Source organism: Plasmodium brasilianum, chromosome 10 (assembly GCF_023973825.1).
Source record: "Plasmodium brasilianum strain Bolivian I chromosome 10, whole genome shotgun sequence".
In the NCBI taxonomy this organism is placed as follows: Eukaryota; Apicomplexa; class Aconoidasida; order Haemosporida; family Plasmodiidae; genus Plasmodium; species Plasmodium brasilianum.
In genome coordinates this window covers 1682088-1701680 of record NC_090123.1, presented here as the reverse complement: position 1 = coordinate 1701680, position 19593 = coordinate 1682088, and the positions used below count along the sequence as shown (strand labels likewise).

The window sequence follows — 19593 nt, the reverse complement described above, 5'->3', positions numbered from 1 at the left end:
TTTTTTAAGAAAATTACAGAAATTTTATTTTAAAGTATATAAAATAGAATAAAAAAAAAATTGGTGAGATATTATTTTATAATATATGCTAATTTTAACTTGAGGATATTTTATCTAAATAAAAAATTGTAACTATAGTTTCTGGAAAATTTTTTAAAATTTTAAAAAATATTGTTATAAAATATTAAAAAAAAAAAAAAATATATATATACATATATATATATATATGTGTTTGTATTTATACATATAATTATTTTTTTTCATTTATCATTTATAAAAATGTAACACAAATACGTTTGGAAAAATGTCTAAATATACGATCACAAATCTGTACAAACGATCTATGTGTACAGGAAAATATCGATGACGGTATGTAGCTTTGTGCAACTATTTATGTTCATATTTACGTACACATGTATACACATTGATATGTACGCACATATGCATACATACACAAATATAAATACATACGTAAATGGGCATCCATCCATATATATATATGTATATTCTTAAGATTCGAGGAAATGATACTTGTAATGGCGAAGTAAATTTCCTTTTTCCCAAGGAGCTACAACTACCAATTTGCACACGAAAAAAAATACTATTGCACAAACACATAATTCATTATTCTAAGTTTACACCTTAGTTCATCCAATCCTTTGGAGTTTTTATGGAAAACAAAAAATATCAAACAGATAAACAACTGAACAATTAAATATCACGTTATAATTTTATATATTTCATTGTAAAGACAGAGACAAATGAACTTCACAAATTTTTAGCAGAAATAAATACTGAATGCACATTGCATAATATTTAATATTTAATATTTAATTTTTCTTTTTTCTTGTTTTTCGTGTGAAATTTGTAACAAAAATGTAATAATAAAATAAAATGATGAATCCGTAATGTGCATATTTGTAAAATCGAAACAATAGAGACAATTTCACGGTGTCCTTTCGTGCTTAGACAATCTTTACTAGTATTGAGCATTAATAAATTCATGTATGTGGTCAAATTTTTTTTTTTTTTTTTTACATCGAACTCATTAAATAAATGATGTAGTTGCATATTGTGAACATTATCATTTTTTGTCAGCGAAAAATAAAATGATCAGATAATTTTTTTTTTGAATATTTTCTCAACAATAGTTAAACATAAGCAAATGATTAAATCTACTTCAATGAAATGAAAAAATATATATAATAAAATAAAACAGAATTTAAAATGGATGCGAAGTAATAGTCGCTTTTTTTTTGCTTCATATTACAGAAGCATTCGGTAAAATGGTTTACAAAGTTTAATTTAAATAAAATGGTAAAGAACTGTTCTGAAGCTATTATATTACTATTTAAAAAAATTAAATAATTTTTTTATTTTTTTTAACATAAAGATGTAAGTGGCTTTACCACTAGGTTAATTATAATAAATTATTTATTATATATTAAATTGTAGTAATAATTACAAATGAACACTATTTTAAAATTAGTAAAAAAAAAAAAAATAGTAATAATAATGATTATAATCCAAAAATGAAACAAAAAGAAGCATGACAAATCGAAGCAGATCGACCCAAAAGAAGACAAGAAAAAACAAAAACAAAACAAAACAAAAAATAGGAATATCTTTAGTATCCATTACTCGCAAACATATATTGTGCAAAGTATTTAATTACACATAAAAAAAAAAAAAAAATGAAAACTCAAATTTCTTAAAATATAAAATAAACTGTTCATGAGATTTACAAGTATTTGAGATCATGCACTGACTAAATACCCCAGTACATTTTGGTAACTACAGGTTATATAATCATTTTTTACCATTCTTACTAAATCGCTTCTAATTAGGTACATTATTTTCGTAATTTTAAATCCGTGATAGAAAAACAATTACAAGTATATATATATTTTAATAATTCAAGATGGCTTGATAACAATGAAATGCACTTTTGTTTGATGAGTAAAACCGTGTTATTTTAGTCCTTTCATGTTTCCACGTTTTGTCATTCTTCCGTTTTGTCATTCTTCCGTTTTGTCATTCTTCCGTTTTGTCATTCTTCCGTTTTGTCGTTCTGTCGCTATGCCACATTTGCCAATTTGCAAATGTATTCACTGTTCCGCTATATTCACGCAAAATTTCATTGTTTCATTCGTATATATTAACAATATTTCAATCAAAGGAAAAAAAAAAAAATATATATATTATACTTTTTTTTGGTATTTCAGGTTTATTATATGTTACATAATATTATCTTTTTTTTTTTTTAATATCATCCTTTAAATTAGAATAATTATATACTCCAAACAGTGATTATGTATTTCTCTATTTCATTCTATGGAGTAACAAGAAAAATTAATGCTACCATTTTGTTTATAAATAAAATTGTGAAATTATAATGGTCTTAAAATATTCTACGTTGTAGATATTCAGTCATATCCTTTGTCAAATTGTTTAACGTATCTTTAAACTTACTATCAGCTCCAAGTAAATTAACAACGGATTTCAAAAACGTTTCAATTTCCTGTCCAGAATAATCAGCATTTATATATGCTTGTAATTTCGTATATGGTTCATTATCATCACTTGATATATCAGTAGTATCTTTTCCATTACTATGAGATTGTTTTTTGAGACTTTCCCCCTGTTCAGTATCTTCGTCTGTCTTGACTTCTTCATCTATCAAATCTTCAGATATATTACCTACTCCATCTTCTTCTTGACTTTCTTCCTCCTTCTCTTTCCTTACTTCCTCCTCACTATCAGTAACTATATTTTTGGCTGTATTATCATATTCTAACAAAATTGTTTCTTCTTTATTTTTTTGATCGTCTGGTGTTCCAGATATATGAACATTTGTTTTTTGCTTATTTTTGTCATCTTGTAATAATGTTCTTACTGCCGGTTTATATAGTGAACTGTAAAATAATTTAAATGCTTCAGATAAACCCAAAGTTAATGGATCTAATGTGCTATCTTGTCCATTTCTAGCAGTTGCAGCGCTTTTATCTTCATTATCTGTTAAATATACCTCTTTTGTATTTGGTGCACTAGTGGATGAGATTAATGCTTTGTTTGCTGGTTGAACATGTTCATGAGAATTTTGAAGTTTTCCATTTTTATTACTTTCATTTTCTTCTTCATTTTGTACAGGTATTGTTCTATTAGTTTGGGATCCATTCCTCAAATTAGCTACTCCCCCATTTGTAATTTTATCACTTGCAACAATATTTTTATATAAATATAAACTTAAAAGAAACAAGTAAATAAAAGAAATATTAGGATGTACTCTCCTAATTTTTTGCTTTTATTAAATATTATATAATTTTGGAAATAAAAACAAAAATTAATAAATGACAATTTTATAAAATGCCCTGTTCTTAAGTAGTTTAATTTTTTTTTTTTTTTTTTTTTTTATTATTTTAAATAAATTAGAACAATCATCGGACACTATTTAATTACACTAATAATTATGCGTACAAATTACATTTAAGAAAAAAAAGAAAAAAAGAAAAAAATTAACTTCTATTTAAAAAACAGTGGTACGGTGTTTATATCGTTTTTACAATATTTAGAATAATTCAATAATATAAGAGTATAGAATTATTACATCATAAATAAAATAAAATGAACTATTTTATTAAAAAATAGGAGATATTATGTTCCAGTTTCATTCGTTTATTAATACTTTTTTTTACGAAAAAAAAAAAACGGAAAATTGGATCCTATACACTATTGTGTAACACACAATTTTCTAGTCAATTTTACAACCATCCTGTTAAGAAAAAAGTTTTACCTTATAGTGCGTACATTTTACGATTAATGAATGATAGTACATAATTCGTTCAAATTAATATAAAAAAGAAACATAATTTTTAAATAAATATTTTTTTTCTTTTTTTCTTTATTATTATAGGAAAAAAAAAAAAAAAAAAAAAAAACTAATAATTTTTTTGTAAAAAATTTTCAGAATTTTCACAAATTTTGCAACAGCGAAAAAAAAGTTTTAATTTTGGATAAATATAATAAAATAATAGAACAAAAACACTCTTTTTTTCGTTTCTTTAAATCTTTCACTTTCATAATAACTTAAAATTTGAAACATTTAAAACTAATAATACCTCAAAAGTAAAATATTAACGGGGACGACATCTACAATGTTCAGAAAACATTTTTTTTTTTTTTTTTTATAATGGACAATTGCTATAGTTTATATTTCTCTAATTGTTTTATAACGGTACTTATTAATATAATAAAACAACAATAAGTGAAAAATATTTAAACGTAAAAAAAGACATTTTTATTATATAATAAAAATTATTTTTTTAATGCCACTTAAAAGAAGGTTTTCCCAAATTTTTAAAGTACATTTATATATATATATATTTATATGCATACAGATATATGTACACAAATTTTCCAATGAAAAAATTACATGTAATATAATCATAAAAAAATTAATGTTTACATGCACTTTCATTTAATATAGATAACAATTTTATTTGCACTACGCAGAATAGTAAAATTTGTCAAATTAGTTAAATTTTCAAAGTAATACATGTAAATTCTTTAATTAGTTAAACCTAAAGCACACATTAAATTTCACTAGTTAAATAAAGAATAAAAATAAGTAATGTCCTTTCAATAATTTACTATGAAAAAAAAAAAAAAAAAAATTATTTATTTTTCTATTACCTACTAACATCACCTAATAAAAAAGCCATAAATTTACATTATTAATAGACAGTTTGTTGAACTAAAAATTTAGATTACTATACTTAAGGTTAATACGATTAATAAATTAGTACATATTCGCTAGTCACATTTTCACTTTTTAATTGTCCCTATTTTCAATAATTTTCATAGTGTACTTTCTGCTAATTATTTCTTAAATATGTTACTTTAAGTACCTATTATATTAATCATTTGCGACAAAAAAAATATGTATAAAAATTATTATAGTTTTGAAAACATGGTAGATTAATAGATATATTTATATAGAAATAAATCCATATATACACGCTTTTAACTATACTGCAGAAGCACATTATTTCGCTATTTTATATTATCTTAATATTTGCGTTTTTTCTTTTCGTAAATTTTTTAATAATGAACATTATTCTACCAATGAAATTATCATTAGAGTTTATTTATGTCTGTATAACTGAAACATAAAATTAATAGTTGTACATTTTTTTTTTTTTTTTTCATGTTTTAAACTAGCTTCCTATTCATTTTTCTAATAAAATACAAATTGGTAGACATAATATTTTAAAATGTATTATTATTTTATCTAGTTTAATGAGGGAATATTATTATTTTTGATCGAAATGAAAAAAAGTTTCCTTTTAAAAAGTTCTATTTTGATAAAAAATAAAGAGGAAAAAATTTTGCAAAATTTTTAGGACTATCATAAAACCCATTACAGTCATCAGATAAAGTATACAAATTCTTAATTAAAGCATCAGCTATTTTTCGAACCTCATTTTTACCTCTATAAATTCCAACTAGTGATTTATGATCCTTAAAACCGTTAAGGGGGGTATCAATTAATTCTCCCTTTTTTTCCATATCTTTTTCTTCTATTTCATCCTCGTGTTCTTTCATTTCTTCTGCTTCTTCTGTTTCTTCTTTCATCTCTTCCTCCCTATGGGTAATATAATTACATTTTTATGAAGATACATATTTACATCTTGTGATATTTGAATTTTCCCTTTTTGGTGGTTCGCTAGGAACGTCACTTAAACTATCCCTATTATTGTTTATATTATCATCCCCTTCCTCTCTATTTTGTAATTGATAAGTACAGTATGGACCTGTAAACTGTTCTATTGGTTGCTCTATTGCATGTGCTGATAACAGTGGTGATAATAATGATGATAATTCATGTGATATACTCCGTTCTCCTATTTTTCGTTTTCTATCTCTTTTTCTTTCATTTTCCTTTTCAGTAACACTATCTTCCTATTCAGAAGATACATGTCTTGATTCTAGAGCATACATGTCTTTATTTTAGTTTAGGGATTCCTTGGAAAGGGGATCTGCACTATTTGAGTTTGCAATTACAACTTTTCCTTTTTTGTTTTTCCTTCTTCATTATTAAGGTTCTGTACACCCTTTTTTTGTTCTTTTTTTTCTATTCGTTCTATTCCTGGTCAAGGAAATTTTGTTTCTTTGATTTTCTTCTAATTTTACATCTATATCGATTTTTATAGGTTTTACTATTTATACGTGATTCTTATATTTGATCTGCCTTTATTCCATTTGATCCTTCTTCTTTTTATCTGTATGTTCTCCTTTTCATATTTCTATCGTATTTACTTTTAATCTTTGTTTTACCCTTTATAGTTCTTTTTTTTTTTTTTTTTTGTCTCTTTTTTGGTTCACTCTGTGGTTGCGATCCTAGTACTGGGGTAATTTCTTCTGATAACTTTTAAACCCGAAAATATGCTACTCATTTTTTTTTCGTGTTTTTCACTTCTTATTATGATGGTTTTGTCTTTCAATACAGGTTTTGAATTTTCTTTATGTTTTTGTTCTGTTCATCTTAATGTTTTTGGTTGTGATATTAAATCTCCTACTTCTTGTGGTCCATGAATACTTGGTAGTTACAATCATATTGTTTTATATCAACATTTCTTTCTTGATTTTCTGATTTGTGTTTCAGAATGTCCAAATTGTTGAAATATATTTCCTCTTAATAACTTTTTTTCTGACTTATCAGCTGATGAAGATGGTAATACTTGTATTTCTACTCCCGGTAATTGTGCATCTTACCTTTTTTATTGTTTCCCTTCACATCCTTTTTTTTTTTTTTTTTTTTTCCTAAATTTTCTTCAGTATCTTCTTCACTGAAATCATTTTTTCTGCCTCCTACGTTAAGATCTACAGCAGGAAGGGCTCCTTTTAATAGTTATTCTTTCTTAATTTAGTATGCTGATAATTTATATTCTTCTCCCCATGAAAAATCATAAAGAATAATAGATGATGCATTATCCGATGTACGTAACTTTCTTCCTATTATGTTGTAAGTCCTGTCTCCTTAAAACCTCATAAATCTTCATCAGTCCTTATCAAACTCTTTTTCATTTTATAAAACGTAAACATTTCCTTCCATTAAATTCTTTTCTTTATCTTCAGAAAAATTTTCATTTCATATTTTTGAATTACTATTCTTACCTTATTAATAAAAATGACCAGTTACAGAATCTTTTCATAAATTTTGTTTTCTATGATTCACAATTTTCTTTGCTTGCGCCATTATTTTCATGCTCACAAAAATTTTTAATTATCAGGAAAAAAGTAATGTTCACTTTTTTTTTCAACTTATAGGATCTTTTTAAACATATCAGAAAAAAAGAGCAAAAATTGAAAAAGTTATATATTTTGTTCCATATTCTTGTACAATTCTTTTTTTTTTTATTAAAAAATTAGAAAAATAAAAGACATGTTAAAGCTCTAAAATACTTATAGGTTAGCATGTATAACTCTAAAATGAAAAAAGTTAATTTTTCTTATAATTTTGAAAATTGAGATAAAACTATTTTTGAAACAGTGAAAGACTTTAAAAAATAAATATACATAGAAAGTCTAAAAGTATATATATGTACATATTTTTAAAATTCAAAAAAAAAAAAAATTGACATATAGAATAAACGACTTTTATCATTATTTTAAAGAACTATTTTTTTCCTTAAGGAATATAAAATAATAAAAAATTTTGACTTCCAAAAAATAACTGTAGATTTTAAAAATGTGGGCATCCGAACTGTTATGCGTGCATATAGTTTACTTTTCTTTTTCATAAATAAAAAAATAACAATTATCTTTATCCTCTTTTCAGTTTTTTCTTTCAATACAATATCATTAAGATGGTTAAAACGTAGTTACTATTTTCATTTAAAACGTTTATATATGCATGTATATGTAGACAGAATTCATTGTAACTGTCTGACTAAATACTTGTACATTCCAAGTCGCGAAATTGAATAACTATCTAATTCATTAATTTTCGTAAAAAAATAATGTTTACATTTCATGTTCTAATCGCAGAATTTTGTTTATCTTATTTAAGAAAAAAAATGTTTGTAATATTATTTGCTTTTTTACAATTTTGTTACATATGATAAAAATACAAAATTACAACTTCAGCTAGATATATTTATTCTGATATTTACACATAAGTAAAAAAAATATAAATTTATTATAATATAATAATTAATTATAGTATAATTTTGTTTGGCTATATACATGCATGTATATGCATATATACGTATATATGTGCACATATATATATATATATATATGCATACATATCCTTAATTAGGCTAAAGGCCTATCACCTATTCCTTTGCTGCATATATCCACACTGTTTGTTTATGAATTTCCAATAATTTCGTTATACATCTCTCCACGAATTATTTCTTGCATATTCTTTTTTAATTATATGAATTTTAAATTTATGATAACATATATACTGAAACAATTAGACCAAATACAACTCGTGATAACTAAATATCGATGCAGCAAATTTTTTTTAGTTCATAAGGAATCGATATTCCTTTAATATAGTAGTGTTCCAAGTGTACTACAGTTTTAAATATTTTTTTTTACTTTTTTTAATGATGAATTTTTTTTTACTAAATTGAACTTTCTTTTTTCTTCTATTCATCAAATTTATTATTTTGACATATTAACAATAATGAAACTCTAGTTAAATAACAAATGCGTAACCATTTATGTTTTACTTTATTTTATTTTTCTTCTTTTATCTAGAGAAAACATGTGCCTAGTGAAACTATTCAAACATAATAACAGAATGTTTTTAGAAGTGCCCTATCTTGTGCATAACAACAGCTGTGCGAGGTACTAATATTAATAATAATCAATAAACACAATTTATATATGCTTTTTTGTTTTTTTGTTTTTTTAGTATTTATATATTATTAACCATTTCAGCAAAATCTTTTACAAAAAACATTACTGAATCTACAACCTTAACGACACCCTCATATGTATTAGTGGCCATAGTTCCTAAAGCTTCAGATACTTTTACAACTCTTTCATCTTTTTTAAAATTATTTACAAAAGATATAATTTCTTCCTTGATATTTGATAGATCTGTTTCTACTTTTTTTGAAAATCCTTTTTCATTTTTTTTCTCTTTATTTTTATCCATTTTCTCTTTTTCTATCTGTTTTTCAATTTCTTTCTCTATCTCTTTTTCTATCTCTTTATTTATCTCTTTCTCTATCCCCTTCTCTATCTCTTTCTCTATCTCTTTTTCTATCACTTGCTCTGTATCTTTCATAGTATTAACACTTGATTCTTCAGATATGCCTGTCTCATTTGGTGCATTTTTTTCTACTGTTTTATGTGAATCTATCTGTTCATTTTTCTGTTCCTCACTTTTTCCTGGTCCTTCCTTTTGATCTTGTATTTCCTCTTCCTTATTTTCTTTTAGTATTACTCCTTCTTCCTCTTTTTTCTCTTGTACTGACTGTTCATCATTTTGCTCTTCTTTTAATATTTTAGTATCTTCACTATTATTATGCTCTGTAGATACTTCATTTTTAGGGGTCATTTCAATATTATTTTCTTGATTGCTTAAGTTTTTTACTGCATTATCTGATATTTTATTTTTTTGTACTAGATGATCTAAATTTGAACTTATGTTTGATGTTTCATCTTTCTTTTTTACTGCACTCTTTTTAGCTCCTTTACTTTCTTTCTTATTAGAAATATGTTTATTATCCTGAATTTTCGAAATCTTATTACCACTTGTACTTTTATTACTTTTCTGAACTGTATAATTATTCGATGAATTTTTTACTTTATTAATTTGCTTCACTGAAGAAACCGGTTTTTTTTTGATAACATTTTTACTACTTTCGTTTTTATATCTTAAATTTGACTTTTTCTGACCTAAGCTAGAAATATTTTGATTATTATTTTCCACTTTTCCATTTATTAAATATATACTTATATTAAAAAAAAATAAATAAAACGTAATATGCTTAATATTCTTCATTATCAGCTTTTATTTAAAAAAAAAAAAAAATGTACGTAAAATAAAAAAAAAAAAAAATAAATAAATAAAATAAAATTGGAAATATTAGAATAATTCTACATAAAAAAAATATTAAAGTTGATTATTTTTTTATCAATGCTTAAGAATAAAATAAAAAAAAACAAAATTTTAATTGTACTTTCGTTTCTCAGGGAATAAAATACATTATAGACAAAAAGAAATAAAGAAAACAAAAAAAAAAAATCAATAAGACACACACACATTTATAGGATATCTGTTCTAATGTACAAATCTAACATTATATAATAAAGAAATATATAATTCTCGAAAACAGAATATAATAATAGGAGAAAGCATTTGAATTATTAATAATTCCATCCACTAAATTCGCATTTAAATTCTTTTAAATATTAAAACACAAAATATCAATTACAATAAAAAAAAAATAATAATAATACACTAAAAAAAAAAAAAAAAAAAAGTAGAACATTCCTTCGAATAGATTTTATAAATATGTTTTTTTCTTTATTATTACATATAAAAAAAATATTGAAAAGTAACAGCTTTTTTCTATTAATACATGTAATGCACAATTTTTTGAATTTTTTGCATCTTCATTTTCCTATTGTATATCTTACGAAATAAAATCAAATTATTCATTTGTGTATGTATATTTACACATTAAAATAAGAAACGAAAAAAAGAAAAATTATGCGCTTTACAGACTTTATCTAAAATTAATGGACATTTTTCAATTTACATTTTCCCCTGTCTAAACTTTGAAATAAAAAAATATTCATTCTAAAAATGTGTATATAAGGATTGTATAACAAATTAGGAAAATGAAAAAAATTATTGTAATTTCGATTTTTTTTTTTGTTTTTTCTAACATAAAATTGTGAAATTTATATATCTTAAATTATATGTACAATCAAATTTCCGCATTTAAAATATGGCATGCATATATTATAGACAAATTGTGTGCACTTAAGTTTATTTATTTATTTTTAAAACACCTTAATAAAAAATAATTTTTTTAAATGATAATCTTTTTTTTTTCTTTTTTTTTTTTTTTATATTGTAATAACATAATATTACCGTAACGGCATAGTGGTTACGTAATCTCTCAATTTAAAATAATTAAAATATAATTAAAAAAAAAAAAAAAAAAAACAAAAATGATGACACATATAAACATTTGTTTTATTACATACAATAGTACATTAGAGAAAAAGCGAAAAAGAAAATATACAATTTAAATATCATGAAAATATAGGTGCCTATAAATGTTAATAATACCTGGAAAAAAGTCGTCACGTTTTTTCCAATTTCCTTATTAGGAAGAAAAAGTAAAAATAAATTGAGGCGTATTATTCTTCCTTTTTATGTACTACATTACTGTACATTCGTAATATATAAAAGAAAGGGGTGTATAAATATTTAAAATTTTGTAAACTTCAAAAAAAAGAAAAAAAAGTGTCAGTATAAGTATGAACGGGAAAATGTGAGGATAAGTGTAAGAGTATTTGTAAGTGTATGCGTAAATGTATTCGTAAATGTATGCGTAAATGTATGCGTAAATGTATATGCAAACACAAAATATCCCTGTACCCCTGAGAGTGCAATAAAAAAAATATATTTTTTTCTTTCATTTGTTCTGGGAAATTTAGGAATAACACTATACGCTCATAGTGTAACACAAAATTAACTCAAATACAATCCTGCTGTTAATAAGATTCATATATGTTAGTGAATGGATATATTTCTATTTACGTTAATGTATTGTATGTGTTAATATATTTTATAATATCTTCCATTTCATAATTCTGATATGATAATGATAATTCATATTAAACTAGTAACAAAATTAATTCGAATTCTACTATATACGAAAGGTCAATAAAATAGGTTGGACTCGTTTAGTTATTATGAAACCAGGTCATATTACAGTACTTCTATTTTAATTATGTTTACACCTATATTAAAATACCGAATGAGTATTTCATTCAGCGAGAACAATTTTACACGAATTCAAATAGATAATCACATCTGCGTATGCATATATATGTATATATATGCATACATATATACGCCCACACATTTATGCTACCTTTTAGCTTACACCTTAGGCGCTTTTACTTATCATGGTAAGTAGTTATGTCTTAAAAATTTATTATCATATGATGAATTCAAATATGATAGAAAATGGTAGTAGTAATAATTAAATATGTAATTATGTATATATATATATATATATATATATATATATATATATTTAACATTTAATTTTTCATAATATAGTTGGTAATATCCCCTGCAAAACTCTTTATCGTGTCTGAAACCTCACTATCATCATCAATTAATTCATTCATTGTGTTTACCAATGATTCAGTTAATTTTTTAACAGCATTATCAGATTTATATTCTTCACTATGTGATTCATGTACACTTTTATCACTTGGTACAGTATTTTCATTTTTGATCTCTTCTTCTGTCTCATGGGATGTTTGATCTCTTTCTTTTTCATTTTCCTTCGTTTCAGCTTGTTGATCTCTATTTCGTTGCTCATGTTGTTCATTACCATCATTGTCTTTTTCATCATCTTCGTCATCTTCACCATCATCTTCATCGTTATCTTCATTATCTACATCATATGTATCATCGATTTCTTCATGATTGTGCACAGCTTTCTCCAATTCTTCCTTTTTCTCTGAATCTGCATCATCCTCCTTTTCTTCTTTTTCTGCATCCTCTTCTTCATATATTTTATGTTCATTTTCAAGTATTCCCACCGGTATTAGCACGTTTGGATTTGTGTTTGGCAAGCTTCTTGGTCCTCCTAAAATAATATTTGAATGAGAAACTTCGGAGTTCTTTTGATATGATAACTCTTTTAATGGATCTGGAAAAATTGATTCGTTAAACTCTATTCTCTCGCTTCTTATTCCTAAGATATCTGATGTTTTTGTTTTATCTGATTCTGAAACTTTTTCATCTTCATGTTTGTCATTAGTTACTCTTTTTTGTTTCTCTTCCTCAATACTTTGATTCAAATCATTATATTCATGAACACTATCTACATCTATTTGTTCTGAGTTTAGTTTATCTTCTGGAAGTACTGATTCAGATTTAGAACCTACATCATTTACTTTTTTAACATTAGCAGATTCCATTGTGCTTGACATAATATTATGTGATTCAGTAAAATCATTTTCAGTTTTGGAGTTTTCTGTATTCTCTAAATTTTCCTCTAACGTAGGAAACACATTATCTACTTCAGGGTTACCAGAGTTATCACTATTATGAGTATTATCTAAATTTTGTAATTCTTCATTCCCCTTTGCCTCATCTGTGTCTTTTTCATTTAACGGTTCAGTACTCATTGACATGCCATGTCTTAAATTAGGTTTTCCCTGATTTACATTTTCACCTCTCGTAATATTAATTTCATTTAAACATAAGTTTAAAAGAAGGAAAAAAAAAATACTCGAAATTACATTCATTGAGGAATATTTTTTTTTTTTTGTCTATATATATATATATATATATATATGTATATATCTACAAATATATATGTATATATCTACAAATATATATGTATATATCTACAAATATATAGGTAACTATTTAGAAACGTTTCAAAGGTACGCAAAAAAAAAAAAATAAAAAACAATTAATTATTAATTCTTTATTTGACATAAAAAAGAACTAAATAGAGAAGTAAAAATTGAGTAACATCAAATTTAATTAAATTTTCTACCTTCAAATGTCAATTAATTTTTTTATTTTACAAAAATTTAGATAAAATTAGTAATTACACATGCATTTACTTTTATGAGAAAAATTCATAAAAGGTTCTACTAAAATCAATAAGTAACTATGTCAAATGAATTTGTAATTAAGTCAAATCAATTAGTAATTTATTCAATTGAAATAATTAACAATTTTCCCTAGTTACCTAAGTTTATTTTTTTTTTTTTAGAGAACTAAAATATGGATATTTTTTTTTTTTTTTTGAATATGAAGTACAACGCTTAAAGTTTACAAATTCTAATTTTCTAAAATTCTCATTTAAGAAAATTATGTATGAGTATAAAATTTTCAAATTATGTATTTCATCAGTACTATGTTACAATTTTGATCTGTCTTAATATAAAAAAATTTAATTATCTTCGAATTTATAGTTGCTCTTATATGAACTTTACTATTGACAGTGGCAATTTATCTTATAATTAAAATTTTCAAACATTTTGTTAGGTGCAACATACTTTATGTGAACACAAAGGAGGAAAAAAATAATGGGAACGCAAAGAACAAGAAAAAAAAAAATTATTTTTTTTTGTTTTATCTCCTACAGATAATTTTATATTTTATATTTAATATGAAAAGGACAATTTCATTATTCATAAAGTAATAGTTTCATTTAAAATTTGTACAAGGACAAAACTGAAAATTTGTCTTTTCATTTTAAAGAAAAAAAAAAGGAATATTTAACTTATTATTATTTTTTCATTTCATTAAACAAAAATTACGTGTTTTAAGAGGAAAATAAAAAAAAAAAAAAAAAAAATTCAACCATAACGCGCGCATTCATAAATTGCCGCATTTTTCTGGTATTCGTGTAACGTTTTCACTGTTGTTCCTTCAACACAAAGATTTATCAAAAGTAAATTTTTATTATTTATCTGTTAACTACAACATTTATTTAATAAACAAAGAAAAGGAAAAAGAAAAAGAAAAAAAATGAGAGGTAAATATAACGATAGACATCCCTGTGCTTTTATAAATAGAAAAATAATTTATTTTCATTTTCAGCCAATAGAAAAGCATTTTTAATTGCACACTTAAGTAAGATAATATGCAATGCATTAAACATGAAACAGTTAATTATTGTATATTTTTTTATTTTTTCTATGTTTTTTAGTGTTTACTTATAAGAGTAATTATTCAATTTAACAATATTTCATTTAATGATCATTTATTTGACACATCCACTTATTCGGGAGTTATATCACTATTTCTTAAAATCCTTTAGAATGCAAGATTTGTAAATGTTTTTTTTCTAGTTCTTTTAGTTATGATATTTTAAATTTGTTAGTGCACGTCTGTGAAAACAATTGAATTATTTTTGATTAATGTGTTTTAGTAACATGATTTTTACGCGCGTTTAGTTAGTACTTAAAGACATACCCTTTTTTTTTTTTTTTCAATTTTTACGTACACACGTATACCCACATTGCTGCATCTATTGATTATGTTGTCCTTTTTATTACTTTTTTTTTTTTTTTCTGGGGAATTTTTCAAAATTTAAATGAATTAGTTATTTCACAAAGTTAATTAAAAAATTTTATTACATTATATACATACACCAAAGATTTGTGTATAAAAAAAAAAAAAAAAAAAAAGGTACATTATGGACACAACAATGTAAAACAATTCACTCATCAAATTAAATATTTGTATTTTTTTCTTAAATAATTTATCATCTATTGTGATATATTTAAACTCACGGTAATTTTACGTATATCTGATGTACAACTAATAGTTCTTTGTCTAACTTCTTAGTTATGGACAAAAAAAAAAAACGGAAAAATTATTATTATAAATGCGCATTTTTTATTCATTTCAGTATTAAGGAGAAAAAGCAAATATGATTAACTCAGTTAAGACAGTTCAAGCTCTGCTATATACATATATGTATAGATAAATATATGCATGCAATTTTGTCGTATGTTACCCCTGTAATAAGGAAGTTTTATTTACAGAGGAAAAATATTATAAATATGTAATTATTAATATAAGGAGTAAGAATATTACCAATTGCACAAAATTTTTTTAAGTATTTATCTACACTATCGTAACACATCCAATGACAAATGATCCATTTGGATTATTTTTAAGTTTTATAAAATATTACTCTACGTTTTGCATAAAAAGGAGAATAATTAGTACATCACACATTTTCTATGTGTAAATGTTTTTTTATGTATAAACACATAACTTAATAGAATGTTTATTCTGATGATATCAAAAAATTGTATATATTTTCTTTAATTCGCTAATGTTCATATATGACCTATTCCGATATACTTTCTTTTATTATTATTATAATCGTTATCATTTTTTTGTATTTAATTTTATAGGCGATTTTGTGAATTATTCCTTTTTTTCTTTTATAATTGGTTCGTATAATTTATAAAATTTGCGCACATATTATTAGAAACAAAATTAGATTCAGTAATCCATTTTAATTTAATTAAAAAGATTAACTGCTTTTAGGTAGTTCATCACATAGAAACATTTCGTTTTGTTATATATACGTTTACAGATGCGTTTACAGTACTTAAACTTTTTTTTTTTTTCTTTCATAGTACATATATAGTGTTCAATTTGTTCAAACTCGAGGAGGTTCACATATTAGTTATTATGCATTAAAAACAGTTAATTAAAACCAGTAGTTTTAACTATAATTCTATGTATAAAATAAAAAAGAAGTCACTTCTTTTTCTTTTAGTAATATATTTAATTCTCCCAACTTATTCCTATTTAAATAAATAGGAGGAATTTAAAATATATTGCAACTTCTAAAAAAAACGAAAAGATATAGAACATGAACAATAATAGATACGTAAATAATTCATCTCGTTTCTCATAAATTTATGTCAATAAAAATTGAGTAATATCTTTTGATAAATCTTTGATTGTACTATCAGCCCCATTAGAATTATCGAGTAAACTAATCAATGTGCTAACAAATGTATCAGCCATTTTTTTAATTTCAATATCTTCTCTGTAATCTTTAGCAAGTGAATCATGGGCCTTAGTATCATTTGTTCTGGATTCTTTTTCTTCATTTTTTTGTGATGGCTCTTTCTCGTTTTCCTGCTGTATTTGTTCCTCTTCTTGTTCCTCTTCCTCTTCATCCTCATCATCTTCTTCTTCTTCCATATCTTCTTTTATTGTATCTTCAGTTATTACTTGCTCTTGCTCTTCCTCTTCTTCTGTATCATCATTGTCAACATCTTCAATCTCCTCTTTTACGAGCTCCTCCTCATTGGTTATATCAATATTACCTTTATCAGTTAATTTTATTTCCTGTAGTGAATTGGTTACTGTTGTGTCTGGTTCACTTTTACTTCCTTGATCCTCAGATCTTACATCTGCTTTCTCACCGTTTGTACGATTTTCTGGACATACAGTATTACATTGGGGGCATGTAATACTACCACTGGGACATTCAGCACAAGGTTGTCCTTCACATTCAGAAGGACAAGTACCTGAACCTTTAGAACAATCTTCTCCTATACATTTAGGACACTCATCCTTTTTACAATCACAAGGAGTATCACCTGAATTCTTAGGGCATTTTGGATCTGTACAGGGAGTAGAATCTTTACATTCTGGATTTGTACAGCCTTCAACAGCTGTTTCTGTGGATGCAGTAAGACCTGATCCATGTTCACGATGTGTAGTTCCAGATTGAGATTCTACACCTTCTGCTTGAACGCTCCTCAGATTAACAGTACTTTCTCTTGTATTATCACCACCACTTGCACCGTGACCATCATTACCTACCATATTGATATGATTTCCGTCTTGTTGTAAATTTGCATCTCCATTATCACTACTACCAATCAGTTGACCATTGTACTCAGAACCTTTTCTTAAATTATTTTTTCTATTATTTATACCTTGCTCATTGTTATCGTTATTTGTCGGTCTAGCACTACTTATATATATACAGAAATAAAAAAAAATTAAATAAAAAGTAATATTCAAAACTCTCTTCATTTTCAACTCCTTTATAATTTAACTATTACAAAACTTTAGGTTATATAGAAAAAAAAGAAAATTCTTTTTTTTTTTTTTTTTTTTTTTTAATTCTACTTAATTTATATAAGTTTAAAATTTAACCTAATATTAAGATATGTAAAATATTGAAAACAATTAATAAGGTATTACTACATTACAAATTTTATAACATATTAAAGGTACATTCATTTTTATTATTTTACTAAAAAAAAATAAGAAATGTTACAACTACTTCATTAAACAATAATGTCATAGGCAAAATGATTAATTCACAAATATTTAAAATATAAGTATATTTTTATAAACGGAAAAATTAGCTGAAAAAAGTATAATTTTTACATTTTTCCTAAAAGTGTCATTTCCTTTTTGGAAATTATTGAAATTAAAAGTTTTTTTTTTTTTTTTTCATTAGACAATTCACAACATATATTTTAGGTACTAACTCTATTTATAAATCTTATTTTATAAAATTAAAATAAAAATAAAATAAAAAAAAAAAAAAAGAATGATTAAATGGTTAAATGATTAGGTAGTGAAACTATAATATACATAATTCGTCTTCATTAAGAAGGTATCCACATCTTCCTAAATTGATTTAAAACAGAGAAACAAATTTAAAAAAAAAAATTTCTTTTTTTTTCTTCGTTTAATTTTTAATTATAATGAAATTTTAATCATTTTACTTTTCGTAACATTTAAAATGGTTAAATAGCAAATAAATAAAAAATTATTTTAATTATAGGCAGAATAAGAATTAAGCAAAACGTGAAGACATCATTTCGCGTTTTTGCAAAATAAAAATTATTTAGATGTATATTAAATGTGTGTGCAAATGGAAAATTAGTTATTAAAAGAAAAAATATTTCTATATATTTATTTTTCTACCTACCTACTTATTTATTAATTTATCTACTTCTTTATTTACTTTTTATTTACTTTTTATTTACTTTTTATTTACTTTTTATTTACTTTTTATTTACTTTTTATTTACTTCTTTATTTACTTCTTTCTTTCTTTCTTTCTTTTTTTTTTTTTTTTTTTTTTTTTTTTTTTTTTTTTCTTTCAATTTTTCTTTTTTACTTCTATTAGAACCATTTAACAAGGAAAAGAATTTTCACAAAACAAGGAAATTATTAATTACACGTAAATTACAAAAATTTAATGGAAAGCAAAGATAACTGCTTATACCAGACATGTCTACAATAATTCGTAATGAATTTATATTTTTAATTATTACAACGTTTTAATATTTATGCCTATTAATAATGATATTTTGTACCTGTTACTCCAAAAAAAAAAAAAAAAATTACTTCAATGCAATATTGAAAAACGTTTCCCTCCTTTACTTTTTCTGGTGCGTTAACTCATATATCAACAATTTAGAATAATTTTGCACGCAACTGTTTTTTATATTTAATTTTAATTTAATAGTTGGTCATTTTAAAATTAATTACTCTATTATATTTAATGGACGTATAATCAGATAAATTAATATATATATATATATATATATATATGAAGAAAAAAAAAAAAAAAAAAAGATAATACAGTGTAAATATAATATAACATTTGTTATATGTACATGCAATTCTTTACGGGCATCCCCAGCTAATATTCTCTTAACCTAATTCAAAAATTATAATTTTAAAAAATACTAAACAAAAGGGAAATATTAATACACTAGTATTCACAAGTGCATATTTATAAATATCCTTTTTTAATTATAGTTAAATATATTTGTAAAATATCCCCTT

At 23.8% G+C, this 19593-nt stretch overlaps 4 protein-coding genes and 1 pseudogene across 5 annotated transcripts; all 5 read right to left on the bottom strand.

Annotated features, from left to right (window-relative positions):
- Positions 1–2401: 2401 nt before the first annotated feature.
- On the bottom strand, positions 2402–3771 carry MKS88_003420 (uncharacterized protein; the record flags this gene model as incomplete). The annotated part of the gene is made up of 2 exons (XM_067216509.1): positions 2402–3245; positions 3746–3771. 2 exons carry the CDS (start codon positions 3769–3771, stop codon positions 2402–2404), a joined length of 870 nt encoding a protein of 289 aa, XP_067073149.1.
- A 1896-nt stretch (positions 3772–5667) lies between these two features.
- On the bottom strand, positions 5668–7214 carry MKS88_003419 (annotated as a pseudogene). The gene is made up of 4 exons: positions 7202–7214; positions 6775–6870; positions 6407–6535; positions 5671–5957 (listed from the first exon to the last, which is right to left on the bottom strand). Coding segments are annotated over exons 1-4 (525 nt in total).
- A 1718-nt stretch (positions 7215–8932) lies between these two features.
- On the bottom strand, positions 8933–10027 carry MKS88_003418 (liver stage antigen 1; the record flags this gene model as incomplete). The annotated part of the gene is made up of 1 exon (XM_067216508.1): positions 8933–10027. The coding sequence occupies one exon, from the start codon at positions 10025–10027 to the stop codon at positions 8933–8935; it is 1095 nt and encodes a 364-aa protein (XP_067073148.1).
- Positions 10028–12309: 2282 nt separating this feature from the next.
- MKS88_003417 (uncharacterized protein) lies at positions 12310–13530 on the bottom strand (the record flags this gene model as incomplete). The annotated part of the gene is made up of 1 exon (XM_067216507.1): positions 12310–13530. The coding sequence occupies one exon, from the start codon at positions 13528–13530 to the stop codon at positions 12310–12312; it is 1221 nt and encodes a 406-aa protein (XP_067073147.1).
- Positions 13531–16684: 3154 nt separating this feature from the next.
- MKS88_003416 (uncharacterized protein) lies at positions 16685–17818 on the bottom strand (the record flags this gene model as incomplete). The annotated part of the gene is made up of 1 exon (XM_067216506.1): positions 16685–17818. The coding sequence occupies one exon, from the start codon at positions 17816–17818 to the stop codon at positions 16685–16687; it is 1134 nt and encodes a 377-aa protein (XP_067073146.1).
- Between the last annotated feature and the right edge of the window lie 1775 nt (positions 17819–19593).